This window comes from Aulonocara stuartgranti (assembly GCF_965226115.1).
Source record: "Aulonocara stuartgranti genome assembly, chromosome: 18".
NCBI classification, from domain to species: domain Eukaryota; kingdom Metazoa; phylum Chordata; class Actinopteri; order Cichliformes; family Cichlidae; genus Aulonocara; species Aulonocara stuartgranti.
Genome location: NC_138954.1, coordinates 21,762,735 through 21,788,067, shown reverse-complemented (window position 1 = coordinate 21,788,067; position 25,333 = coordinate 21,762,735). Strand labels below are relative to the sequence as shown.

The 25,333-nt window shown below is 41.6% G+C and overlaps 3 protein-coding genes across 11 annotated transcripts in view; 2 read left to right on the top strand and 1 right to left on the bottom strand.

Moving 5' to 3' along the window:
- Positions 1–12,713, top strand: part of LOC309694140 (neurocan core protein-like) — a 110,997-nt gene extending 98,284 nt beyond the window's left edge. For all 5 annotated transcript variants that reach the window (XM_082513945.1, XM_082513941.1, XM_082513942.1 and 2 more), the window contains 7 exons: positions 4,286–4,399; positions 6,905–6,956; positions 8,027–8,133; positions 8,503–8,585; positions 8,805–8,949; positions 9,925–10,107; positions 11,554–12,713. In XM_082513945.1, the coding sequence (XP_082370071.1) occupies positions 4,286–4,399; positions 6,905–6,956; positions 8,027–8,133; positions 8,503–8,585; positions 8,805–8,949; positions 9,925–10,107; positions 11,554–11,672 (803 nt within the window). In that variant the 3' untranslated portion in view covers positions 11,673–12,713. The remainder of the gene's footprint in view (positions 1–4,285; positions 4,400–6,904; positions 6,957–8,026; positions 8,134–8,502; positions 8,586–8,804; positions 8,950–9,924; positions 10,108–11,553) is intronic.
- A 1,758-nt stretch (positions 12,714–14,471) lies between these two features.
- Positions 14,472–20,904, bottom strand: LOC309693543 (transmembrane 6 superfamily member 2-like). 3 transcript variants are annotated; one of them, XR_014272669.1, is made up of 12 exons: positions 20,619–20,900; positions 18,524–18,854; positions 17,776–17,879; positions 17,588–17,685; positions 17,386–17,489; positions 17,230–17,312; positions 17,022–17,146; positions 15,954–16,055; positions 15,770–15,862; positions 15,559–15,678; positions 15,036–15,449; positions 14,472–14,882 (listed from the first exon to the last, which is right to left on the bottom strand). XR_014272669.1 is itself a non-coding variant. In XM_082512874.1 (11 exons), the coding sequence occupies exons 2-11, from the start codon at positions 18,613–18,615 to the stop codon at positions 15,214–15,216; spliced, it is 1,083 nt and encodes a 360-aa protein (XP_082369000.1). In that variant the 5' UTR covers positions 18,616–18,854; positions 20,619–20,904; the 3' UTR covers positions 14,472–15,213. The 3 variants fall into 3 exon arrangements, 2 of the variants coding, with proteins under 2 accessions (XP_082369000.1, XP_082368999.1); XM_082512874.1 differs by having other exon boundaries at positions 14,472–15,449; positions 15,559–15,604; positions 20,619–20,904; XM_082512873.1 differs by having other exon boundaries at positions 14,472–15,449.
- A 188-nt stretch (positions 20,905–21,092) lies between these two features.
- LOC309693545 (uncharacterized protein) lies at positions 21,093–25,259 on the top strand. Of its 3 annotated transcripts, XR_014272670.1 has the most exons (3): positions 22,131–22,508; positions 22,688–22,761; positions 24,489–24,505. XR_014272670.1 is itself a non-coding variant. In XM_082512876.1 (2 exons), exons 1-2 carry the CDS (start codon positions 23,746–23,748, stop codon positions 24,782–24,784), a joined length of 573 nt encoding a protein of 190 aa, XP_082369002.1. In that variant the 5' UTR covers positions 23,523–23,745; the 3' UTR covers positions 24,785–25,259. The 3 variants fall into 3 exon arrangements, 1 of the variants encoding a protein (XP_082369002.1); XR_014272671.1 differs by lacking the exons at positions 22,131–22,508; positions 24,489–24,505 and adding an exon at positions 21,093–21,893; XM_082512876.1 differs by lacking the exons at positions 22,131–22,508; positions 22,688–22,761 and adding an exon at positions 23,523–24,022 and having other exon boundaries at positions 24,489–25,259.
- The last annotated feature ends 74 nt before the right edge of the window (positions 25,260–25,333 follow it).

Here is a 25,333-nt window from a genome sequence, read left to right as displayed (position 1 = left end):
TGTTTGTATTTAAGAAAGTAAGGCTCTCTAACAGCCCTTTAAAAGGGTCAAAGGTCAAGCTGTCCATCACTGTGGGAGATAAGGCCAATGGGAGGCAGAGGTCAAAGGTTAAGTTCACACTGTCAGGGTCGGCTGATGGTTACAGTCCCTCAGGGTCAAATTAAGTCAGCATTTGCATAAAAAACTTTTATTTTAGCTAAAAAAAAAATGTGAAGGAAAGAAAAGAAAATTGCTCCAGGACAGAAATGACAAATCTCTGCCAATGAAACAGACTTCCATCATTACAGCCTCTTGAATTTTGTAAGCTGAATTGATTTCTTGTCCCTTGAAGAAAAAGATTAAGGTTCTGGAGTCATGTCAAGGCCGCTTAGTTTTACCAGGAGTTAAAAAAAAAAAACCCCACCCTACTAATAATATCAGAACTCACTGACTCAAATTAGCACAACAAATGAATGATTTGTTTCCCACCCGAATGGCTTCATGTGCCTTAAACTTGATTGATGAATCTTTTCATTGAATAGATTTCTGTGCTGCTGATGGACAGAAACGAAAAGCAGAGCAAAGCTAATCTACTTTGCAGAGGTATAAATAGAGTTGAAAGCTGCTGTTCTCTGTTATTTGTGACTTTGCAGTCAGTGATGCTACAGATAGAAAGAACAAGGTCAGAAGGCTGCCATGTTTTACAAAACCTACTGACGGTGACGCGAATAAAACTATAAGACAGAGAAGGTGTCGGTTTCACCATTTATTTCTCAGCATGTAATTCAGTCCCTGACTTTGAGCTACTTATTATTTCAGCTTAAAAGATGAGATCTGAACTGAGCCTGTCGAGGTGTTGTGTTGTTGTGGTCGACCAATCTAAATATAGATTGTATTGATACCAGCGCTGGTATTGGATACTGGATATAGAATACTAGTGCAATACGCTCGATACTTTGTTTCTCTCCTCTAAGTGCAGTATGTAGCCCACTGAATTATGTTAAATAAAAGCTCTTTTTGGAAAAGAAAAAGTATACCACAAACGTACTGAATGAAAAATGTCTGACTGTCACGTCTATTTTATTTATAGCCTAGAGCACATTAAAAACAACAGATGTTGACCCAAAGTCCTTTAGAGACAGACACATTTACATCCCAGGTCTCAAAAAAAAACCAGTTCACATGAAAATCTCAAAGTTGTGCTTTGTTGTGTGTATTGTCTAATTATTGTGGAAAGTAAAAATGAGTTAGCGGTCATTAAAATCTGTTCAGATTTTCCACGATTCATCTCATAAATCATGACACACAGCTCTCCCCTACATAAACTCCATCTACAGGTTAAAAGGATCACTACTGGTATTAACAATACTGGCCCTGTATTTACATGGTATCGGATCAGCACCACTGGTGGTATCAGGAAATCAGATTGTGTTTTGATACAAAAACACACATCTGCGTAGATTCAACTATGGATTGCATGTGTCTTCATAGAAAAACAATATTTAAAACTGCTAATATGAACCCCAAATACAAATGTGTCCAACACACCATTGCTAACGATCAGATTTTCACACTAAAATGATGTGTTGGATTTTTTTTGTAGCATTTTCAAAGTGTTGCAGCATACCCAGTACTGTGCCAAGTGCATAGGTTGTCCAGGGGTTTTAGAGTATGCAAGCAAAGGAGATAACACCAGCAAAAAATATACCACAATGCAATGCATTCATGACACACATAACAGCCACTGCCAGGTGGTGTTCAAGTCAGCTGAGGCTCATAACTCTGCAATTTAGGTGTTAAGGTGTTTAAATACAGCTTTCTGGCATATTTTCTTTTTAATTTGTTACTCGGTTCTCTCAAAATGAGGTCAGGTTACCATAGAAACACTCTCTAACCGTTTATAGGTGTATACTCATGCACTAAATATCTGAAGCTGCTGTTCCCTTGCTGCATCATGTGCGTGCAGGAAAGTCTAAAACAAAGCCGAAGTCACGTTCTCTGTTAATGTCTCTGTTAGTGTCAGCGTCACAGTATCATTACACCGGAATATAAGGTGTTTCCTGAAAAATGTATGTATATGAAACGTTTTCAGGAACTGTATTAATGCTGTGAATACTGATAACGTCCCAACATACTGTACACATTAACTTGACTGACTCCCTAACATGGTAATATTTCAGAAGAAGTGCTTACAAGCCTCATTCTGTCTCTGCACGTCCCAAAGCAGACACCAGGAGCACTTTTGCTTCGGGACTGTGACCCTTTGAAACCGAGATATAAATCTGCCTTGAGGGTCCAGATTTGTTACTTAACACATGCTCTGCTTATTAAACAGCAAGTCAATCAAGGAAGCGAGTCAACAAAACAAACCGCACACACACAATTGCATGCACAGTAGCACCCTGTTCTTACTAAGTTTTGTGCGTTCAGTCACGTAAAAATGGACGGATGGACAGGCAGACAATCAAACTGACAGCCAGCAGCCGATGCGTGGGCATGATGCAAGGCTTTGTTGTGGATTTGCAGAATTTGCAGTATTATGTCTCTGAGGAGCAGCATCCCCTCTGCATAATGGATGAGCGGGACAATCGGATCAGACTTTTTATATTGAACAACAAAGAGCTGCACTGATTTTAATGGGGGAATGAGAGAGTTAGTGGTGCGTGTTGAACTGTGTGTGGTTAGCAATGCTCCCACTGATCCCGAGGTCATTCAAAGTCAGGCTACATAACGAGACCGGGGGGTTCGCATGCATTTGTTATATTTAGGAACAGGTGCCTGTGATTTTGATGATTTGAATCATGTAAGACTGAGTTCAACATTCAGTACATCATTTAATTTGAGTTCCAATTAAAAAAAAAAAAGTCAGTTTGGTGCCACAGAAGCCAAATCCTGCACATCGTGCCTTTAAGGTAGTTTTTTCTTCTGAATACAACATGTGAATTTTGAGAAACTTTAGGAATTCGTGCTCTCTTGAGTTGATATTTGATTTTAGGGACAAACAACATTGTTTGGTTGATTAAAAGTTTCCACACAGACTAGTGGGAACTCTTCCAAGAAAACACATTAGCATAAATCTCTTGATATCAGTCATTAAATCCATCCTCAAAAAACAGCCTAATTTTATTTCATTCTTCTTAAAAGAGCTGCACGTTTTTATAAACAGATAAACGACCTTAAACTGAAGTCATAAAAGGAAAAAAAAAAAGGCCCAGAAACAATCTCACAGTGCATCCTGAAACACACACAACCGCAGGTTAGCCCAGATTAAAAATGAATCCTTTTGCAACATCACACTCAGGCTGAAGTGTGAAAGTCTCGCATGAGGCTAAAGTTCATTCTGGGCTGATCTGTCACTCAGATTTAGCTCTTCACAGCCACTGGCCTTTTCACTGCTTTTCACTGGAACTAAGCAGTCATTAAGCTGAGAGGAAATACTTTGAAATTCTGTTGAACTTGAAAGTCGCCTTCTTTCTACACTCTTGCTGTGAGTTTTAATAGATTTCTGCAGTCCGGGGGTGCATCTGTTATTCTGTGTCAAAAAAAACCCCACACTGGTGAAGGAAGATTACATGCCCTTCATTTATAATGATAAAGAGATATTTTATTGATCTCTGTAGAGAAACGTTCTTTTTGTCTGATTTTTTAAAAAAAACAGAGAGGTTAGAGAGCATAAGCAGCTGCAGAGAGCTGGAAGGGTTTCTGTTGTTGCTTAAGGCCTCTTAAGGTTGGGGGCAGGATCTGCTAAAACAAGAGCTTGAACCTAGATCTTTTGGTCAGACTCTGCTTTTCTGCTGGGCTATCCATCAAATTTACGCCTGTTCTTTAACTGCATTCAAAGAAAAGCATTCCACTGTGTAGCCTACTACTTCTCGCTCGTGCAGTTGTTTGTAAATGGAGACAATGCGGAGAGAGAAAAGAAGAGAATAGACACATGAAGTCAACCTTGGATTCGGTAAATGCATAAAAAGAATGTAATAACACTAGAAAGGCTTTTAGAGTGCCTTCCTCTGTGAGAGAATGAGGATAAATAAGGAATGTAAGAGGAGATTAGACTGTCTGTATTCTCCTCACACCGCGTCTGAATTATGATAATGTACTCAGCAACATGGACACATTTCAGTGTTTAAAGCAGGACTAATAACCAGCTCATCTTGTGTCAGAGCTTGAGTGGCAGCAGACGCCCACACTGTTTTATTTTTTTTTGTTCTGAACAGCATCACTTCAGCTGAATATGTCCTATTAATTTGAACCCTAATGAGATCTGCAACCCATCTGTTCTCACTGCTTTTTCCCTTCACCGCAGACGTTGACGACTGCCAGTCCGAGCCTTGTGCAAATGGAGGCACTTGCATCGACAAGATTGATTCCTTCCTCTGCCTTTGCCTGCCCAGCTACGGAGGAGACATGTGTGAGAAAGGTGAGAGGCTGGTGCACGCACACACAAACACATACATGATTAAATAACAGATTACTCCGAGCTGTGTGAAAGGAATTATTTTGCAGTCTGTGTTTGAAACTGGCCTTTTCACCGTTGTGACGCTTGCTCTGAAAGGTTTGTTGCTAACTGTGCTGGTGGAAATAATCCTGATCAGTGTGCAGCATCTGTTACTGCCGTGTGTCATACCACAATATCACAAGGGTGCGTCGCCTTGCAGATATCAGACAATGTATCTGAGTGTCACAGGGCTGCAGCGTGACAGATACTGACTGAATTTAGCCATGCACGTAAATCCACAGACTATTTTCAAAGCGTCAGTTAATATTTCCACCGTTTTTCGTCAGCACCACACATCCACACTTCCACAGGTTTGTGTAGCAGGTGATAAGAATCAAAAAACATCTTCTACTGTGTGTGACGTGAAACTAATGTTGATTTATCATTTATGACTAGTAATTGTCATAAATGCAGTAACTGTTTTATGTATGTTTGCATAAATGCAACATTTAAAATGGGAAACTGGCATTTTTGATCTCTCTTGGTGGATATCATCTGTGCCTTACTACACATGATATTCAATTCAATTCAATTTTATTTATATAGTGCCAAATCACAACAACAGTCGCCTCATGGCACTTTATATTGTAAGGTAGACCCTACAATATTACAGTGGAAGTGATTTTGCACAAGACAACTGAGTGGATAACTGTCTTGCAATATTTTTGCAGAAATATTTAGATGCTTTACACTGAAATTAGCAATACAACTGTGTAAAATATGCACAAGTTACAAGCATCACTCAAAACTCTTCTTCACGTAAAGTACAAATGTATTAGCATCAAAATATGTCTAAAGCAAAAGTCCTTCTATTACACATTATAAAATCATATAGAGTATATTATTCATAATTATGAATACATTAATAATAATCTGGGGATAGGAATACCACTTCCTGATGCTTTAATAGTTACACCTTGCCATGTTATGTTGAAAAGAAACCCAAACAGTTCCTGATGATTTGAGCTAACAACCAGTGTTATCCAGCTGGAAGAAGTCGTTAAAAAACAGGTACACTGTGGTCATAAAGGGATGAGCACACCCAGCAACAATACTCAGGTTGGCTGTAGTGTTTAAATGATACTCAGTTGGTAACAAGGAGCCCAAAGTGTGCCAAGAAAATATCTCCCGCTCCATTTAAACCATCATCCAGCAGCCTGAACTGTTGATCCAAGGCAGGATGGATCCATGCTTTCATGCTGTTTATGCCATTCTCTGTAAACTGTAAAGTTGTTGTGTGTGACATCAGCAGTTTCTCAAATACTCAGACCTGCACCAACAACCATGCCAAATCAGCTTTCATCCACATTCTGAGGCTCAGTTTAAACTTCAGCAGGTTGTGTTGAGCACGACTACATGCTTAAATGTATTGAGTTGTTGCCATGAGACATGAGACATGCCAGCCTTAACAAGCAGATGAAGATGTGTAGCTACTAAAGTACTTTTGTAGATAATAGCCCGTTTTTAATGACCCCAGGAAGAGTTGTTGTTACCACAGAAAAAAAGATTGCTGATCTGGATGCACTTATTTATAAAACACCTTTGAAGCATAAGTTCAAAGTGCTTGAAAAAATTAATGTGGGAACAAAAAAGATAAAGGAGACTGAGAAGATGATATATAGTATAAAAGTAAAAAGAATAAAGTGGACAGCTGACAAAATGTTTTTCAATTCTTAAATAAAAAGTCAAAGGAAATGGAACAGCTTGTTCAGTCCAGAGGTTCTCCTTGTTTCCAAAATTTGTGTTGCAGACTTGTGCAGGGTGACAGATACTGGGTGAATCTCCTGTGAACACACACACACACACACACACACACACACACACACACACACACACACACACACACACGCGCGATTTTCTAAGCTTCAGTTAATATTTTCATGAGCATGTGCATCATGAAACATCGGGAAAAAATCTTAGTGTTTGTGTGGTACATGGCGCTAATCACCCACATACAACTCTCTCTCACACACACACACACACACACACACATACATCGCTGATTCATCTCTGCACTGGTCTTGGACACCTCCAGCTACAGATCCGTCTCCTTGTGCGTGCGCGTGTGTGTGTGTGTGTTTGCCTGTGTTTGTGTGTGAATGTCGTGCACTAGTTGTAATGAGGATTAATGAATTTCTAACCTTTGCGGTTATAAATGATTCTACGGGCCTTGGTGTTAATAATGAATACCAATAGTGCCGAGAAAGAACCACGTGTACTGAGAATGGAAAAGAAGCCTGTGTATAATTACAGTTCATGTATTTTACTTCTGAAGATGCGCGAGTCATATGTTTTAGTCTTTATTTGCTAAATGGAAGGAAAAAAACAAAATTCTGCTTCCTTATATAGACTATAGCATCTCACGTAGCGTGCTGTATTTGACTATGTTTAAAGAAGAAACAATTTAACTTCCCTTCCTCTTTACAGATGTTGAAGGTTGTGAGCACGGCTGGAGGAAGTTCCACGGCCACTGCTACAGGTAAGAATCATGGAAAACGGAACCAGCTTACTTTACTGCTCTGTGCCAGTTTACTCAGGAAAGACTGAGAAAATTAGCAGAGAGAAGTTGTAGGAATGACTGGATCCTGACAGAGTCTCGATGCTGCTGGTGATGGACCAGAGTGAGATGCCCTAGATAACATGGATGAGCTGGAGGGGAGATTCAAATTAATTTGTATCAAATGATAACAATAGTTGCCTCAATGTGCTTTATATTGTAAGATAATAGAAAGAAAACCCAAAAATCAGATGACCACCTGTAAGCAAGCACTTGGTGAAAGTGGGGAGGAAAAACTCCCTTATAACAGGAAGAAACTGCTGGCAGAAGCAGGCTCAGGGAGGGGCAGCCATTTTTAGCCAAGTCATACTTTAACCATACATTAATATAATACTTTATTCTCGACATCCATGACCAGGTTAGAATCACCAGTTAACCTGCATGTCTTTGGACTTTGGGATAATCCAGAGAACGTGGAGGACACAGCTGGAAAAGAGAACATGCAAACTTCTATTAGCATTAAAAACAGAAGCCTTCTTGGCGACAGTGCTCCACTCCACAGTGCTGGTTGCACATTTTGAGCATCCTCAAAGTTTCATATAATGAGGTTAGAGCCCGATGAGTCAAAAGGACAGGTTTTGGTCGCCTTCTGAAACTTTTCTCCACTCTTGGCTGTTAATGGTGTCGCTGAGAGCTGATAACCTTAATATGTTGATCTCAGGCATGCAGCAAAACTTCTTTCTGGGAGTGACAGCTAAAACAACTCTAAAACAACTTGTTTCAGGTAAAAGGATTGTTATTTTGAACTGTGAATTATGCAACGCTACTCTGGCAGAAACTGTTGTGCTGGAAATGAGCACAATAGGTAGGCAGATTAACTTGGAGCGCATGGATCATTAGCGAGGAAATCTCCTCCAACGTGCTTTTGACGGAGTTAAAGTAGAGACTGAACACGGAAGATCAGATGTCTCGTTTTAAAGTTGAACATCATTTAAATCTTTTGGGAAGCATAACATGTGAATCAAATCTGCTTTCACCGTGTCATCCCACAGGTACTTCACCCACAGACACACCTGGGAGGATGCAGAGAAAGACTGCAGAGAGCACAGCGCCCACCTCAGTAGTGTCGTCTCTGCTGCCGAGCAGGAGTTCATCAACGGTATGTCTGACGGGTGATTTTGATTTATTCAGTCATAATCTTTTGAAAGAAAAAGAAGGAGACAATCAAGACAAATGGCACAAATTAAACCCAACACTCTTAGGAAAAAAATATTAAAGCAGAACAAAGTATTAATATCATACATCACAAACAAGGGGCGTGAAATCGAAGCTTGAGGGATAAAAACAATAAAAGGTAGAGTGTGAGAAAAAAACAAGAAGAGAAAGCAGCAAGTCACAAAAAACATGATTCACAAATTCGATTATACGGAAAAGAGGGAGAAGGTGGCGGTGTGATGCTATCAGATACACAAATAAAGATCTTACAGAAGCAGTTAAATGAAAGGAAGCCATGTACTGTTTGTTCCAGGTCTCGGTCACGACAACGCCTGGATCGGTCTGAACGATCGCACAGTGGAAGAGGACTTTCAGTGGACCGACACCAACGACTTGGTCAGTGATCGCTTTTTACACTTCCTGTTTTCAGACTGTGAAAAGTCATCATAATAAACCAGCTCAATAGGAAACACACGTTTAAAGCTCACAAAATCACATTTGTGTAAAAATACCATTTTTTTTCTTTTCACTTAAAAATATGACAAGAATCCCAGCCTGACTACAATTACAGATGAACTCAAATGCAGGTGAAATCTGGTGTTTGCTGCCGTGCAGGTTTACGAGAACTGGAGGGAGAGCCAGCCCGATAACTTCTTTGCAGGTGGCGAGGACTGCGTGGTGACCATTGCCCATGAGGACGGCAAGTGGAACGACGTGCCCTGCAACTACAACCTGCCCTACATCTGCAAGAAAGGCACAGGTACTGTAACAATGCTCAGCTCGCTAACAAAACTGAAAAAGGTCTTTTCAGATTATCGGACAGGGAAGGACGCTCCCTATCAAAGATCTCCTGTCTTTACATGATTGGGTTTTCTGTGTACTTACCAGCTGGCCACCAGTTCTCATGCAGAAAATCAGTAGTTGGCTACACTTCACAAGTTGCTTTTTTGCTCTATAAAAGGTCATCGCTGCAGACGCTCCAAAAATTGACAAAATGCACAAGTGAAGGCTGAGATTCAGGCTAAAACCTGTATTGATTTTTGAGAGGAATATCAATCTAAATCTTCCTCTCATTGGCAGATCTTTTTCCCCTGGCCCCACTTACACTTGTTCAGGCAGAAGAACTGAAACTGCAGTTATTGTCCTGTTCTCAAACGCCATGTGAAATTCCTACAAGCTGTTTTTTGTCAGCTTTTCTTGATACTTACTGTACCCAAGCCTTTCCTCTGGGATTCAGTCAACCTAAATGTGAAAGCAATGAGATCACATAGACTTGGGGGGAAAAAAAGAAAGAAGACATGGAAGACCATCAAGAGGCCTTAGAAAAGGACGGGGAAGGATAAAGGAGGACAGGGGGAGAGGGATTAAGTCATTTGAGAGTGTTTGCTTGTCTGGCTGTGGTCTCATGGCTCTGTGGTTTGGCTGTAGTCCCTGTCTACTGCAGAGACTAGCCCCTTAAAACAGCTCTTTCTGTCAGCAGATACAGCAACAAGGCTGCCATCTAGAGGCAGCGCACTCCTGCAAATGACGACCTTCACGAGTTATTGTTGTGCATATTGTGCGATGCTTTCATTTACTATACATTAGCACATACATAAAAAAATATGCGATGACTGCTCTAATGGGTATTTATTAGTGTGTCTGTTCTAATTAATGTCAAATAAACTCTGGATGTCTCTTCAGGAATTCAGCCTTTTTTGTATGAGTGATATGAGGCTTCTCTGTTTGTTTGTAGTGTTATGCGGGACCCCGCCTGCGGTGGAGAATGCCCATTTGATAGGTCGGAGGAGATCACATTATGATATCCATTCAGTGGTGCGCTACCAGTGCTCTGAAGGCTTCTACCAGCGCCACATCCCCACCGCACGCTGCCGGGCCGATGGGAGCTGGGAGCGACCAAGGATCATCTGCACAAAGTGTGAGTGGTCGCTTTAAACTGAAAGCATCATGTATGAGGAGAAAAAAAATTTTTCCCCACATACAGGCTGAGTAGAAGTTGAGATGTGAAACTCCTTTTTACTTTTTCATTATACCATAACATTGCAGCATTGTAGTGACTTTGGAGCTCTATAATAGTGACTGTGCCACCAATACAAGTTTTTTATTGATTATTTTCACGCCTTGCTCCTCACTTACAAATTCAGACGGTTCTGCCAGGTTGTTGTTTTATTGAGTCACTTTTGTCATTAGTTTCTGAACTGGTTGGGCAAATTTCTTGAATCAATTTTGTAATTCAGATTGATTTATATGCATATATGCACACAAATGAGTTTAACACATTGAAAACCTTTAATGCAGGTGTCAGACACATTAGTGTAACTACAAAGGCAAGCCCATTTGATGGTGAGCAAAATGCAGATTCACAGTGGACACCTTATCAAAACTTTTACCATATACATCAGTATATCAAAGTAATGAAACATCTTCTCACACACGTCTGTTTGGTCACAGTTTCTTGTTGAATGCATATCTCTGTATGTCTTGACTGTCCTCTGCACTTTTACGTTTTCCTATATCGCATCATTTTTCTCCCGCTTCACATCCTTACTCCCCTCCCAGCGGTACGCTTCCGTCCTTATTCGTGTCTGAGCAGAGTGCTCCATGCTCACAAATCATGTCTGTGGCACTCTATAAACGCTATAAATGTGTGTGACAATACTCATAATGCCTGTGATCGTATTTTGGCAAGTAGAGCCCGTAAATGATGACTTCATTCATAGTTGTGAGACAGAGACAGAAGATTCATTGTTAAAGTCTGAAAAGAAATGTTCTCTTTCTGTTGTGCACAAGGACACTAAGTCAAAGCAACTGTAAAGATCTTGGATGTAAATATGACCTCACAGACGCGCGCACACACACACACACACACACACACACACACACACACACACACACACACACATAACAACGCAGTAAAATATGATTCATTTAAAATCAGTGAAATTACAATCCAAGCAGCTCCTTGAAGATTTCATCAAACCCGATAATTAGCATCAACCAACCTCAGAGCTTTAAGTCTGTTAAGGATCATTTATTAACTCTTTCCCATCTTAACAAAGGTGACTCACTAATAAATAATGTATCAGCTCATATTAGGCTTTTGTGTAGCATTGAAGAGTCCGCTGATTAGCGATGGGAACCTTCAGCAAGGAAATATATTTTGAGTATTTGAGTATTTATGGTTCAACTACACACTTAAGCTTCTTTCAGAGCAGATCGTTTAAGAGTAAGAAAATAAATGCAGAGATTTAGCCAGTGAATATGGGATTTTTGTGTACAGTGCAGTAATTGTGCACAGTGACAAGTGTGTTGTTCATCTACTGCAGCTCATATACAACGTGTCACCATTTCCTCCCCTCTGCAGCTCGACGACTGCACCGGTACCGACGCCATCACCGCAACCAGCGCCACGACCGCCACGGCCACAGGAGACACGGAGGAGAGGGACACAAGGCCAGAGAGGACGCACACAGCTACTACTGAACCAAATAATACAACATCCACAATGCCTAGGTGCTAACCATGGCCCATAAGGAAAGACAGTAGATCACAGCAATTTCCATTTGCCCTTCCTGCTTCTAACCACTAACCGTGCTCTCTGCTTAGCTTTACTCCCCCAGTGAATAAGATTATCCCCATAATCTAACCTCCATGCTTTTTGATGCTTCTTTTTATTTTCTCTCTGCTTTCTTTAACCGAGGTCCATGCGAACACTGACTTTAGCACCGCCCTAACATCCGCCCTCCCAAACAGTAACTCCTCCACTCGTCTGCAAACTATAACCTTCTCTTGGTCTGTCAGCCTGACAGCAGTGTGTGAACGTATGCATGTAAGACAGAAACTTAGAGGAGTGCCAAGTCACTTTTTTGGAAAGGTTTGCTTGTTCTACATGAAAAAAGTAACTCATTTTAGTATTCTGTTTACAAAGCACAGATGTAATTGATGCAAGATAGTCCTGGTATCCCAGCTTTTTGTACGTGTACTGTAGCTGTTACTTTTCCATAGAGCACCTGAATAGCTGGTCTCTTTTATTCGACTGACGTGCTTTTTTTCTAATATCTGTTTGTGTAATGTTACTATTTATTATGAATCATTTGCTAGTGAACATGCTTGTTTTCTTACTTATCCTTTAGAAAGCTGACGTAACACCATTTTTCTATACCAATATGTAAGTCCAACAATCAGTCGATAACAAAATTAATCATTTGATTGCCTCTAATCTCTGTACTGTAAATATTGTGACGTGTGTTATTGGCTCAAACCTTGTCCAATCCGATAGACTCCCCAATCCCCATAAGCACTCTCAGCTAATGTATACGTCCCATTGACATAGTTAGTGTGGGTGGGATTACAGAATAATTTGAGATAACCACTTGATTGTACCTAATTTGCACGGCCATATTTACACGATGTGTAGAATGTCACTCTTTTTTTTGTCTCTTGTCTCTTTGATATTTGATCTGTTATCCACTTTTTTTGGTGTTATGACTTTTTGTCCTGCTGTTGTACTCCATTCTTAATAAAGCGAACAAAATGGACAAAAGTTCTGCTTTTCATTCATGCTATCAGCTGTTTTCACTTTCAAACGCAGCGTAGTTTTGCCACGAGGTCATGCTCGACCCAGAACCTGATCAGATCAGTTAATCTGAGTCGGGGTTTTTCCCCCTACTATTATCTCTCTATTTTGTTTTAGCTCCATAGTGTAGTGCGAGCTAAACCTCAGTTCCAGCTAGAGACAAAAATGCCCTGTGGGGTTAAACTAAGAAGAGCATCTGGTGTAAAACTTTGGAGCTACTCGCTGTGGTGACCCCTTGCGGCAAGGGATCATCTGACTGTACCATCTGGATTTTGTCAATAAGAAGTTCTTAATGGTTATTTTAGGCAATAGATAAACTGAGGAGCAACATCAGGACTCAGTATAAGATGAATACAGATCATTTCAAGTGAATTATGGATGCTATTGAGTTGAAAATTATCATAGGTTTTTCACTTTAAAATACTTTAGTCTGGGTAAAGTTACAGAATCCTGCAAGCTGCTTTGCAACCCACCTTCACAACAGCTCCCTGTCATGCTACATCTGACTTAAAGTGCCTGTTCTCTTCTGTACAGTGCTTTTGTTGATGCTCTACTCACCTGAAGCAGCAAAATATCTTCTTTTGCAAAGGTGGACCTGATTAAAGTACACCTCCAGGAGCAATTTAGCTTTTGAAACACATACTATGAAGTGCCCAGCGGGAAGTTTTTGGTGCGAGGTTGATGCTAGCGGAGGTTTGGAGCTCTGCAGTTATTGATTCAGCAGAGCATGAAGACTTTTACATGGTATGTGTCTCAGGACTCAGCTTGTAAACTTTATATTGTTTGCCACTATATTTGGCTGATTTGCTGCGTTTCCCAAATATTTCTGCTTTGCAGTATCATCTCTTACACTGGAATATCAGTTTCTTCCTATTACAGTACCAAGCTTTTTAAAAACGACCCACTGTTTCATTTACAGAGCCGGACGGTATGGCTGGTCATGACTCTACCCTAATGACTGAGAGTCAGTTGGTGGGTCCAACACTTTATACCATACTAAACTGTTTTTAATGGACACTCATGTTGCAATAAGATAAAGCCTACAGGGTTAGGGTTGTGTTTATTTGCACTGTGCTTTCTAAAGTGTGTAAGTGTGTTATAAAATACAAACTTAATCTGAGCCACAAATTGTGACAAAGACAAAAAAAACAAAAAACAAACAAACTCAGTGATCAAACTTCTTGTACTGCATCTTACATTCAGCTGTGTCCTGCATATCCTATTGTATGTACACAAAAAAGGGAAATGTTCCATTTACAAAGTCAAATGACACTTTAGCAGCCAAAACATGTTTTTTTTTTGCTTTTTGAGACGTTTCCTGCAGTAATCCTTATGGCCGCTGTGTCTGACAGCTCACCTAAATCCAGGGTTCACCTCTTATCAGTCTGATAACTTGAGCAGTGCAGTAGGGCACAATGACATCACCAGCTGGAGAAAACACTGACAGCTGCGGAGACGCGACTGCTGAACCCGTAAACCACTTGGTTCGGGAAGAAGTGCGTTTAAGTTTAGAAGCTCAGACGTGATATGAGAGTCATAAATATTCTCAATATTTAGCGAAGGAAAAGGTTAATGAGAATGTAATTTAATCAAACACTGACATGCACAGCTAGCAGCGAGAAATCTGTGTCCCATTTTTATAATACAAAAATAGCCACAGTTCAGCGCTCCAGTTCTCAAACTGTAGATAGAAAGAATGAGCGTGGTAATCATTTAAGTTGTTTATTAAGCAAAAACAAATTCCATGTGCTTCCTTTCCCCGTTTCACATGACTGTAAACTGAATATTTAACTTGAAAATGACAGTCTGGACTTGGAGTGGACTGGAATAGCGATTAGTATCTGTCTGATTTCTTTATAGGCTCCAGGCACATGAAGGCTAGACCACAACGTCGATCACCAGGTGGTTTTTTCTTCTCCAAGCTATCAGCTCGAGTGAGTCATCTCTCTTATCAGCAACTCTTAAGTTATTCAGCCTACAGAGGATTCAGCTGATATTCAACATTTAATATACTCACAGTTAGCGTGGGGGGTGCTAAAAATCACAGAAGGGTGAAAGTTGCAATATTCAAGATCAAAAAAATGAATCTTCAAATTTTGTAGCTTTGGTTTAGATTTCTGTATAGAAAAAAAAAAAAAAAAAGGGACTGAATCATTCTCCGGTGCTGCTGCTGACCTGCATGGTTCAGGTTAGTTGAAGTTTTGTGACGATACAAACTGGGTGTCTGCATGAGTCACCTGAACGCTGTGCGATCTGATCACGGTCCTCACCTCCATCAACAGCCTCCTTATCAGGGTCCAGAAGTCCATACAGGAAGTGCTGGGTGAGGTGACTGATTTTTTTTTTTTAACAGTTGAGTCAGAGAGAGCAATGTTTTTAGATTTCCTCTGGGTTTTAGGGATGAAAAATGTGTGCATTTAATTCAGTTCGTGCCCCAGTAAGCATTCCTCACCAGTCCGTGGCTTGCGTGTGGTCTAGTTTTCCTTTTTCTTGCTGTTGGATTGTCCCGCAGGAACAGGTTTCATAAAATAAGCAGGGTTTGTGTGGCAGCGCAGGGCCAGCAGCGCCGGTGCAGCAGCGAGCAGCGCATTGAGAGCGATAACAGGCAACCGTTTGTCTGCTGGGACTCGGTACGTGAAGGGAGTGCGGGAATGCAGAGATGCTCCGATATGGCACCACTGGGTCTGGAGGGAACAGCGAGTGAGGGGGAGGGAAGTCAACATGAAGCTTTCCATTTTTCCTTTTGTTTAAACGAATATTAATCACAGCACGAGATGAGAAAACTACAATTACCTGAGCCATGGCGCCGGCAACGAAGATGGTCCAGTCCAACATCCAGCTACATCCAGGTGTTTTCAGACCGTAGATGAAGACCGTTAGCAATGGCAGTGCATAGAATAAGTACACGAGCATCTAAAGGAATTGTGCACCAAACAGTTAAACAATAAACTACATATTATATTAGAGTTAACTCAGTTTCTGAGTCTTCGGTCTCCAGACTCACCATAACCCTGGGAAAGCCAACGGGGTCTTTGAGGTACGGCTCATACTGATAGATGTAGGTGAAACAGGTGTCCAGAGAACAGTCCAGCACTACCTGCAGCACAACACGAAGAGAGTTAAGACTGGAGCGCGAACAGAAGCGCAAGTACCGACACGCAGAAAAGGTCTTGTGATGTTTCACTTACAAAGCCTCTAAACACGGAGAAGGCCATGGATCCCAGTAACAGCAGTGAGAGAAGCAGGTCAATGGGTCGAAACAGCAGACTTTTCTTCTGCTCTGCAGCGATCTGCTCGACACAGAAATGTTCACAGTTGATGTTGGTGCTGTTCATTTTACACCGTACAGGTTATTTTCACACGGGCATCGGAAAACTGAACGTGTCTGGAGATTACCCAGCGGAGCTACCTGTGAGAAGACAAATGTCTAACACAGTCAAACTGGATATTAAAACAGCTCTCAAACTGCCTGCTCCCCAGTGGGAAGCCTGTGTGATGTCCCACTGAGCTCACGTGGGAATAAAGAATGTAACTGTGTGGAAAATTCACAGCAAGCAAGAGGGTGTTACGTACCCTCCAGCACCTCCTGAACCTAACAGAGTTTTTCCAAGTACTAAAAATGCATTTCAGGTGGAATAAATATTATTGTGGGTACAAGTTAAAAAGGCCAACTGTGAAGAAATGTCCCCAAATGATTTTTCTGACACCATCTGGAGTTCATATGCAAAAACAACAATTTTCTTCTCCCAACTTACATACATACACACACTTTTTTAAAGTATAATTTAATGTCATTTGGATCCTGTTCTATTCAAATTTAAATCAGTCTAACTATCACTTATGTAGCACCAAATCACAACAACACTCCGCTCAAGGTGCTTTATATTGTGAGGTAAAGACCCTAGAAACCCATGAACCATAACAGAGAGAAAACCCCAACAATCAGATGACATCACACGATCCACAAAGGTGCATATCAGGTTAACTGATGAGTCTCAGTTGGGTGTGACCATGAGTGGGAATAGTCTGTCTCTGTGCTAGCCCTGTGTCCCAGTGTACCCTGCCTTTTGCCCTATGACAGCTGAGTTAGTCTCCAACCTTGAGCATGACTCCTAATTAGAAAGGTGGCTACAGAATTTTAAAGTTTAATGCACTACAATATGCACAGATATGTAAGCTGTAACCAGATTCTGGCTAGACTACTCTCGGAGTATATGGTGTATAATGAACACATCCTAAAAGCGAGAACTTTTTACCTTATCTGCTGTGATGATTTGCATCTCTCTGGGTCTGCTAAAGAGCAGCGAGGCTGCCCAGAAAGGTGCCAAAAAGAAGGGGATATTCCTCCAAAACGCTGGTCGAATGTTGGACCCATACTTGCCTGAACAAATGAGAACTTCATCAATACACGTGGTCACAAACAACTGCGCCGATCTGACCAGACTGTGTTCATGCTGCTCTCACCAATGACCACTCCTGGGATGTGAACGATCTGATGAGCGATGGAGGAGCCTGCCCACAGCAGGCCCAGGCTACGATACGACTTCCTGCACGACAGAAAGTCAGAGGTCTCACTAAAGCACAGACATGAGAGACTGTGACGGCAGCGGCAAAACCTACCCAGAGAACATGCGGTGGATGATAACGAGGAAGAGGATGAAGTGAACGATGCCCTCCCAGTAAGACATCATCAGTGCATAGGCAGTGGTTAGATGAGGCTCACCCTGAAGGGAAAGAAACATCCAAACTTTAACATTTAAACTTATGAAGTAAAAAAAAAACCCAAAACTGATCAGTCTTGGAGAGAAAAGCGAGAGGTTACCATTTTTATGTAGAAGCCCATGAAGCCAGAGATAAACCCATCCTGCTCTAAAGCATTGGTCAGACCCACCAGGCAGGTGAAGGAAAACTCTGCGAACACTGCAAACATACAGAGAAAGAAAGAGAAATAACAACCGTCCACCTGGACTTTACTCATTTATATGAAAGCATGTGTTAGTGTGACTGTACCATAGAACAAAGGGTCCACTTTGGCCTTGTGCCGCACAGTGAGGAAGAGGAGGAGAAGCACAGACCCCAGGATGACCGCTCCCATCCCCAAGATAACCAGAGGTCTGAGGACGAGTTCAGACACAACAAAGTTATTCTGGAGAACATTAACCAGTAAATCAGGATCGACGTAGATAATTAATTCTCTCTAAGCTGCTTTATTATAAAACGACAAGTCTTTGAATAAAACTTAAACTTCATTTTGTGCTTTATAAAAATTAACTCAAGATCAGTGACGATCGACGAGACTTTAAAATGATCTAATTTTGCGAAATATCGCAGCTTTCGCCACAAAAGGAGGACGTTTAGATAGAGGGTTCAAAAAGATTAACATTTCTGTTACTTGATTATTTTCAAAGCTTTCTCGGCTCTTTAATTGCCAGTTTCTCTTTGGTGAAATTCAAAAGCTCGGAGCAGTGTGGGGATGTAACACTGATTGATTAACGCTCATTATCGTGGGCGATATAGCCTTACACTCCGTTAATTTAGATTTAGGCCTACGTTTTAAGACTTTATAACGGATCTCTTAAGTTCACAGCATTAGATTTTCCAGCCTTGGTGAATCTTTTTTTTCTCCTCTGGGTAAACACGCCCTTTTCCCTTCAGGCTGTGGGCCGCTTCATAAGCCTATTAATATCGGCGGCTTTACCATGCCTCCACACAACAGGCCGAGATTAGATTGAAATGATCCGACTACACACACACTTACTCCTGAAGCGCTGGGATGTTGTTCATTGTGTATAAAACTCCAGGTGCCAGAAGAGAAAGGAGAAAAACGCTGATTTCCGTCGGTGGCCTCATTCTTGTAAACGTGTTGTTTGGTCTCTATGGTGAACCTTAAAAATGTTCCACATAAAAAAGAAATCTGTCCCTCCTAAGCACGTTTCAGAGCTGTGCACCGAGTCATGTTAAAGCAGCGCCCTCTGCGCTGCCGCTGAACGCAGGAGACGATTTAAAGCAGCGTCACGTTGCCTTTTGATCTGTGATGAAACCTTCAGCGCCAATAAGCCTGCAGCTGTCCTGCAGGTGTCAAAGTTCACCTCGGGCAGGAGTAGGGTTGCCAACCGTCCCTTAAAATACGGAATCGTCCCGTATTTCGAAACAAAAGTACACGTCCCGTATTGAGCTAATAAGGGACGCACTTTGTCCCGTAATACAGTGAGAATCAAAAGTAGTCTATAAATGTTAATGGAATTAACGCTTTGTTTGAAAACATAATTCCCAGCCCCTCTCCTGCTTTGTGACCAATGAGCTGACAGCACACTTATGACAATTCAGATTACCGCTCATCTCATTGGTCGAGGAAAGGTCGCTTACGGAGAAAATACCGGAAGACAACAGATGACCACAACAAGAAGCATGGCCAACAGGGAAACAAACGCCGACACGGCGGTGCAAGTCTCGGACGACAGTACACCTAAAGCTGGGCAGACACTGTGCGATTTTTTTCAGTCACGTTATTCAGCTCCTGCTCAAACTGCACGATTGACTCGCAGGGGTTAGAAGTTGGTAGGTCACGATGCAGGTCTCACACTATACCGCCCGATGCTCTGATGCGACCTGAGTGCTCACACTGTGCCTCCATAACACGAAGGTTATAACAGAAAATCTGTCGCGCTCTCTCTCTCTCCGTCTTACACTCACACAGACACACCACCACCATCAACTTTGCTAAATTGCTAATGAAAAACATGATCAGGCAGCTGTAATTGAGCAGCAGTGTAAATCCAACTATTTTCACGGTTGTTGTGGTCGTGATAATTTTGTGATGCCACATCGAAAAGGCTCGGATGAGCTTTCCAAAGTTCTACAAGTTGTGCCTCCATCGCTTGTGTCCAGATCACACGCTGCACAGCCGTGCTGCAACGTCTTTTACACCAACGTTTACGTGTTTGCGCGCGAGCAGTGTGAGCGGCTGTGATGAGACCCTCACGAGCGATTGATGATCGGGAGCTGGTCGTGAGGTGTTAATCACTTCTCGTTACCCCACGTATACTACACGATGCACGATGAAGGGCAAAATCGGTCAAAAATCGTCTCAAAATGGGCCTAAAACCGCACAGTGTGAGCCCAGCATTAGAGCAGCAATGTTTGTTCCCCTCAGAGAAAGGGAAGAATGGGAAAAGGAAAACACCTGGCTGGAAAAAGTTAATATGGGCATGTGCAATGAATATCAGCGCTATGTGGCCAGAAGTGTGATAATATAATTTATTTTGTGTAATAAACAACTGCAAGGATAGATGATTACAACAAATAGATGACTAATACATAAAAGTAATACATAGATGAATAATGATGATGAGTTATGATGCGTAATCATGGGAACAAGCGGGTTTACAAACAGGAGCAGCTGATTAGCATTAGAAAAGCTGAAATAATATTTCAACTGAAGCCGATTGTACTAAATGCACTAAATGTGCACTGTTACAAGAATATTTTTCTTTCTATTGTTTTCTATTATTTTAAGTTAAGCAGGACAGAGTTCTTTTAAAGAAAGATTTACTTATATTCTCAAAAGTTAAGCATGACAGGCTTCTGTTTAAGAAGGAGACCTGTTTTATTGTGTTAATGTTGTCATTTTGAGCTAAAAATAAATGGCTAAATGATCATTTGTTTCACATGTGTTCATATCACAAAGTATACACATCTACTTAAATCAAATTCAAGTCAAAGGGTTAAAAAAAATAATTTCACACACAAAAAAAGAGCTAGAAAATTCACCACACTGGGAAGGGTGAAGATAACTGGGTCGCCCGGCCCTGGCCACGAGGTGTCCCTTATTTATTTTTCAGGGAGTTGGCAACCCTAGGCAGGAGGCACCTCTAATGAGAGAACATTTAAAGGGAGAGTAATGCAAAGTTCAGATAACGGACCGCTGAATCGCCCATCATGCGCAAATATCGCTCTTTTCCTTCACGTTTTTCATTAAATTCTCTGATCTGTCATTAAATGCGTCTTTTAAAACATTCACTCAGTCTTTGTACAGACTGCCACCTGGTGGAGGACGATTCCCCATGTCAGTGTTTCCTCCCCTTGAAGTCCTTTTAAGTTCAGTTTTCTGTCTTTTCGCTTTCTAATCATGCTGTTTGTAGATACCCTGCACCAGATGAGTCTGTACAATCCAGCTATTCAAGTCACGTGATGTCAGGGCAAGCGTGGTCTTTAGGGTCTGCTCGCCCATGGGGCTCGTTTAAGGAGCCATCTGTGCTGTTTGGTGTAAGATTAACTCCTCCATCTGATGTCTCCAGTCTCGATTAGATTGTGGATTAGATTTGATATCTTACAGAGAACATAAAGTTCAGAACAAAGATTATGTCTTTTAGGTCAGGTCACTGTTTAAAACTCACAATCAGTGTGACATTTTTACATAGCTTCTGTTTCTTTGTAAAGCACTGCCTCATAAAGCTCATTGTGAAGAATGCCTACACCTGCGTTACACAACACCATCTCATGGATGAACAAGGGTGGGTAAAGCAGGTCTACATCCAGCGCACCCTTATCTTCTGTAACAAAGCTGCTGAAGAGGATTATGCTGCTGTTGCCTCAGAAACTTAGTCACCAGTGGAAAGAGAGCACAGAGAGGGGTGGGGAGTCCACGCAGAGAGTAGAAACAGACAGGCAGGCGATACTACTGCTACAACCCTTCACACACACACACAGCACCAGCTTTTTCTTTCTTTCTTTCTTTTTTTTAGGCTGACAGATTTTTTCTAAAACCTGCCACCATGTGGCACCCTTTGATTATCGGCATCATGACAGTGAACACCTCTCTAACCGTCTTCTACTGGGCCTTCATCCTGGGCGATGCTTACTACAAGTGGCTGATGGAGCCAGAAGACAAGCCCAAGAAGGTGGTCACCCCAGCTTGAGGGAGCCAGTATGGATCTACCTGAATGAGTGACTGGATGTTATTTGCTTAGGGATACTCTGCTCAGCTAGTAGTGCTTACAGTGAATTTCTGCTTCTTTTTTATGTATTGATTTTATTTTTTTTAACTGGAAAAGCCTTGGATTCCTGTTTTGAACTGAAAAAATAACCTAAAGCAATCTGCAAGTTGATGAGAAGAATCATTCTTACAGGTAAAGTGTCAATTTATCTTAATATTTATTTCGCATCATTTTATTGTGTTTTAGCTACATTTGTTGCTTGCAGTGTGAATCAACACACACACACACACTTCACACACCATCCGCAGGCAACAGGTCCTTCAGGTGACACTAAATGAACCGTTTAAGCTTTCTGCTGACTCGGTGAAAAGGTTTTGGTGGTGACAGTGGCATGAGTCAAGCAAATCCTGTTAGGATTACTAAACTACTAAACACCACCTCTAAACTGGCACAGTTGGTGTTACTTTCGTAACAGCTTCATCCTGAGACACATTCAGAAACCCTCGTCTCATCTCTCGTTTGCATCTCTCCTGAAAGCTTATTTTTCACTCTTCCTCCTTTTCCTTTTTCTCTCTATTTTATTTTATTTTTTACATCTCTCCACAACATGTCGCACGTCTTCTACTGGGGTATGCACCCAGTCTCTTGGTTCATTCTTTTCGCCAATATAGCCGTAACGGTCATTGAATGGAAGTTTCTTGCCTCTCAGTTTTACAAACTTAACTGGAAAAAGGAAGAACAACAAGCCAATGCCTAAAATGCTGGTGGAAACCACATCCACATCCTGATGCTGCACTGAGAATATTTGTGAGGATAAAAATATCTCTCTCTCTCTATATATATATATATATATATATATATATATATCACCTGTTTACCTGCCCACATGTACAGAAAAAACAAGATTGTGTAGCTTTAGGCTTGTTATGAAAGGGCAGCCACTATGCAACGCTAACCTTATGCTGTGTTTTTGTGGTTATTTCCAGAGCTGCTTCTGTACAGTTCACCCCAGAATTCAAAAACAAAAAACCAGAGGAATCGTCTCAACTCTTTGCTGCAGGCAAGTTCATTTTCTTTCCCTGTGACACTCCAATGCAGTGCTGTCTTCCATGTCATCTGTGCCATTTTCTCATCTTTTGTCATATGAATGGAGCTGCTCTCTGGCTCTTTATCATTTTTACAAGAGTCATTTATAAAGAAAAATACGTTAAGATGTGCACCTTTTCTACCTGCAATGATATCATGCTCTGTTAGGGAGCAAGAACTCATTCATGAAAGCATTGTTTCATGTTAGTGAATTATGTGACATGTCACAAGTGCCAAATTGTGTATAAGATCATTTGAAAGTATCTATAAAGTGATGCCAGTCTGGACCTGAGTGAAAGTGGGTTCACTGTAATATACATATCATATCTTTATGCAAGGGGGACCATAAGCCTCTTTGGCATATTACTGTCCACCTCTCCTCGCTCATATCTCTAATCCCCACAGATGGAAAGCTGATATTGCTCTATGACAGACTCAATCCTATTAACTCCGCCTGTCCTACATTCACTTCTCCTCTGTCTCGCTCTCCTGGACCGAAGACCCTCTGTGCAAAAGATGAGAATGAGGAATTCTGGGATTCAAGTCTAGACCAAAGATTAGAAGAATTGGCACATGGGTAGTATCAGGCTTTACTTGTCAGCTGAACTACATTTCTGTAGAGCCATTTTGTGACAGGGAGCTGTCACTGCTGAGAAACAGTACTCTCAGTTTCAAACCATCCGCACATTTCCACCTGTCACTCATCCTTCCGACACCCAGAAGATGTTGAAAATGTTCTAATGCTTAGTTTGTTTCCCTCCTCCGCCTCCTCTTCCTCCTCCCTGGTGCACCTGTATCACCTGTTCTCCAAACATTCACAGTGCAGGAGTGAAGGAGCGCAGATCTGCAACAAGACAATAAATCTGTCATCACCCAAAGAAACAGCCCCGAAGCTTCAACGCTTTCTGTGAGCTGACAAAACCATAAAAAGAGTTTCAAAAACCGGCCAAGACAAAACATGAACCGGCAACCAAATGTGTCCCTGAACGCCTCAGGAGGAGCTCTGATTTCAAACTTCACACAGTCTGCGTTTGAGCTCCGGCAACTCCTCCAGCTGTCTAGAAGGAAGGAGGAGGAGGAGGAGGTGTATTTTGTGGACTACATCCCCCCTGCGAGAGATGCTATAACTCTCCCACCCAATGTAGTCTATGTAATAGTTGGGGTGGTGGTGATCATAGTGGCCACCTACGCCATAGTGGGACACCTCATTGATGACCTGTTGCATGACCTGGCAGGTAACCCCAAGTGGACACATCCTGAACTGATGCCACCGTGTCCACTCTGGCATCTGTGTTTGTGGTGTCCTTTCTGTCCCTGAGCTCTCGTGAATCAACTTTTGATCTTTTCCTTGTTTTGACGACAGTTTCCTTCATGTTCACCCTCTGGTTTGTGGATAGGATAACCTTCCCAGTGGTGTCTGTTATTCTTTTAAGGTGAATGTCAACAGCTGATCAAATGGCTGCTAAAAAAAGCCATCTTAAGGGGGCGGTCAATGTTCAATTTGTGCAATTCCACAAAGTTCCTGCTTTGGCTATTTAATAACCCCCCAAAAGAAACAGCATCCTCTATGCTGCAGTTTGTCATGCATGACATGACAACTGAAGTGAATCTAAACCCGGTGCAATGCCCCTTTAAAAGATACACAGAGAAGACATAAAAATAAATCATTTTAATTCATTTCCAACATGTTTCCTCTTACAGACTGGATATTTGGCCCCAAACCAGTGGAGGATGATTCAGAGGGAGGGGATGCAGAAATAGAGGAAGAGAGGCGACTCAGCGTTTCCAGCAAGCTGTTGGAGAAAGATGAGATCAGAATGGAGGAAGAAAAAGAAGGCCAGCTGCCTGGTTTCCACCAGGGAGACGCAGGCCGCTGTCGTCCATCCACCCCTCCGCTGAGAAGCGCCATTGCTTCGTCATACCCTGGAGAAAAAAGGATTTCCACACATAGCGTGACCTTCGCCTGCCCCGTGGCCCCTTACGTCACTTCCCTTTGAGTTTTTTCATCACAGCAGTTTTTATTACGTCTTAATCACAGTGCAGTGATCAGTGATGTCCTCGCTGTAGTGATGCAGAGGCTGAGGCACTCTTGTTTTATGCTGGTGTTATAGTTAGCGTGCAAAAAATGTACAAGAAAATGTTGTTAGTAAGCACGATCCATACTGTCAGTCTGTTTCTACTGCACCATGCTGAAATTCGCTGTCCAGCTGCTCGTGGTAAAAACTGTAAACAAATTAAGTTTCAAGTAAAAATATCAGTTATGTTAATAACTTAACTTTACATCTAAAAATGTTCATTGGAAACACACTGTGTCCAGTTCGTCCACAAGGCTAGACAGAAAGTGTTGTGAAATTGCAAAATCAAAAAGACTTGTCATGTTACATGTGCTTGTAATGTGTTTCTAAAGAAAACGTACATCACTTCTCCTGGTGTTGGACTAAGCTTCTCCCCAATAAACAACTCGATAATACACACTCGTTCCTCCTGTCTTGTCTGCTTTCATTAATCCATCTTACCTTCTCCTAATACCTGCTTGTGCCCAGGGT

Bases quoted from the DNA above. Each gene is read 5' to 3' on its own strand.
- LOC309693543 (XM_082512873.1), bottom strand. From the start codon at position 18,615: ATGAGGCCACCGACGGAAATCAGCGTTTTTCTCCTTTCTCTTCTGGCA. The intron at 17,490-17,587 runs GTAACCTCTCGC...CTTTCCCTTCAG, and splicing joins TGGGCTTCTACATAAAAATG to GGTGAGCCTCATCTAACCAC. The intron at 15,450-15,558 runs GTAATTGTAGTT...TGTTCCCTCCAG, and splicing joins TTGCCGGCGCCATGGCTCAG to ACCCAGTGGTGCCATATCGG.
- LOC309693545 (XM_082512876.1), top strand. From the start codon at position 23,746: ATGAACCGGCAACCAAATGTGTCCCTGAACGCCTCAGGAGGAGCTCTG. The intron at 24,023-24,488 runs GTAACCCCAAGT...TTCCTCTTACAG, and splicing joins CCTGTTGCATGACCTGGCAG to ACTGGATATTTGGCCCCAAA.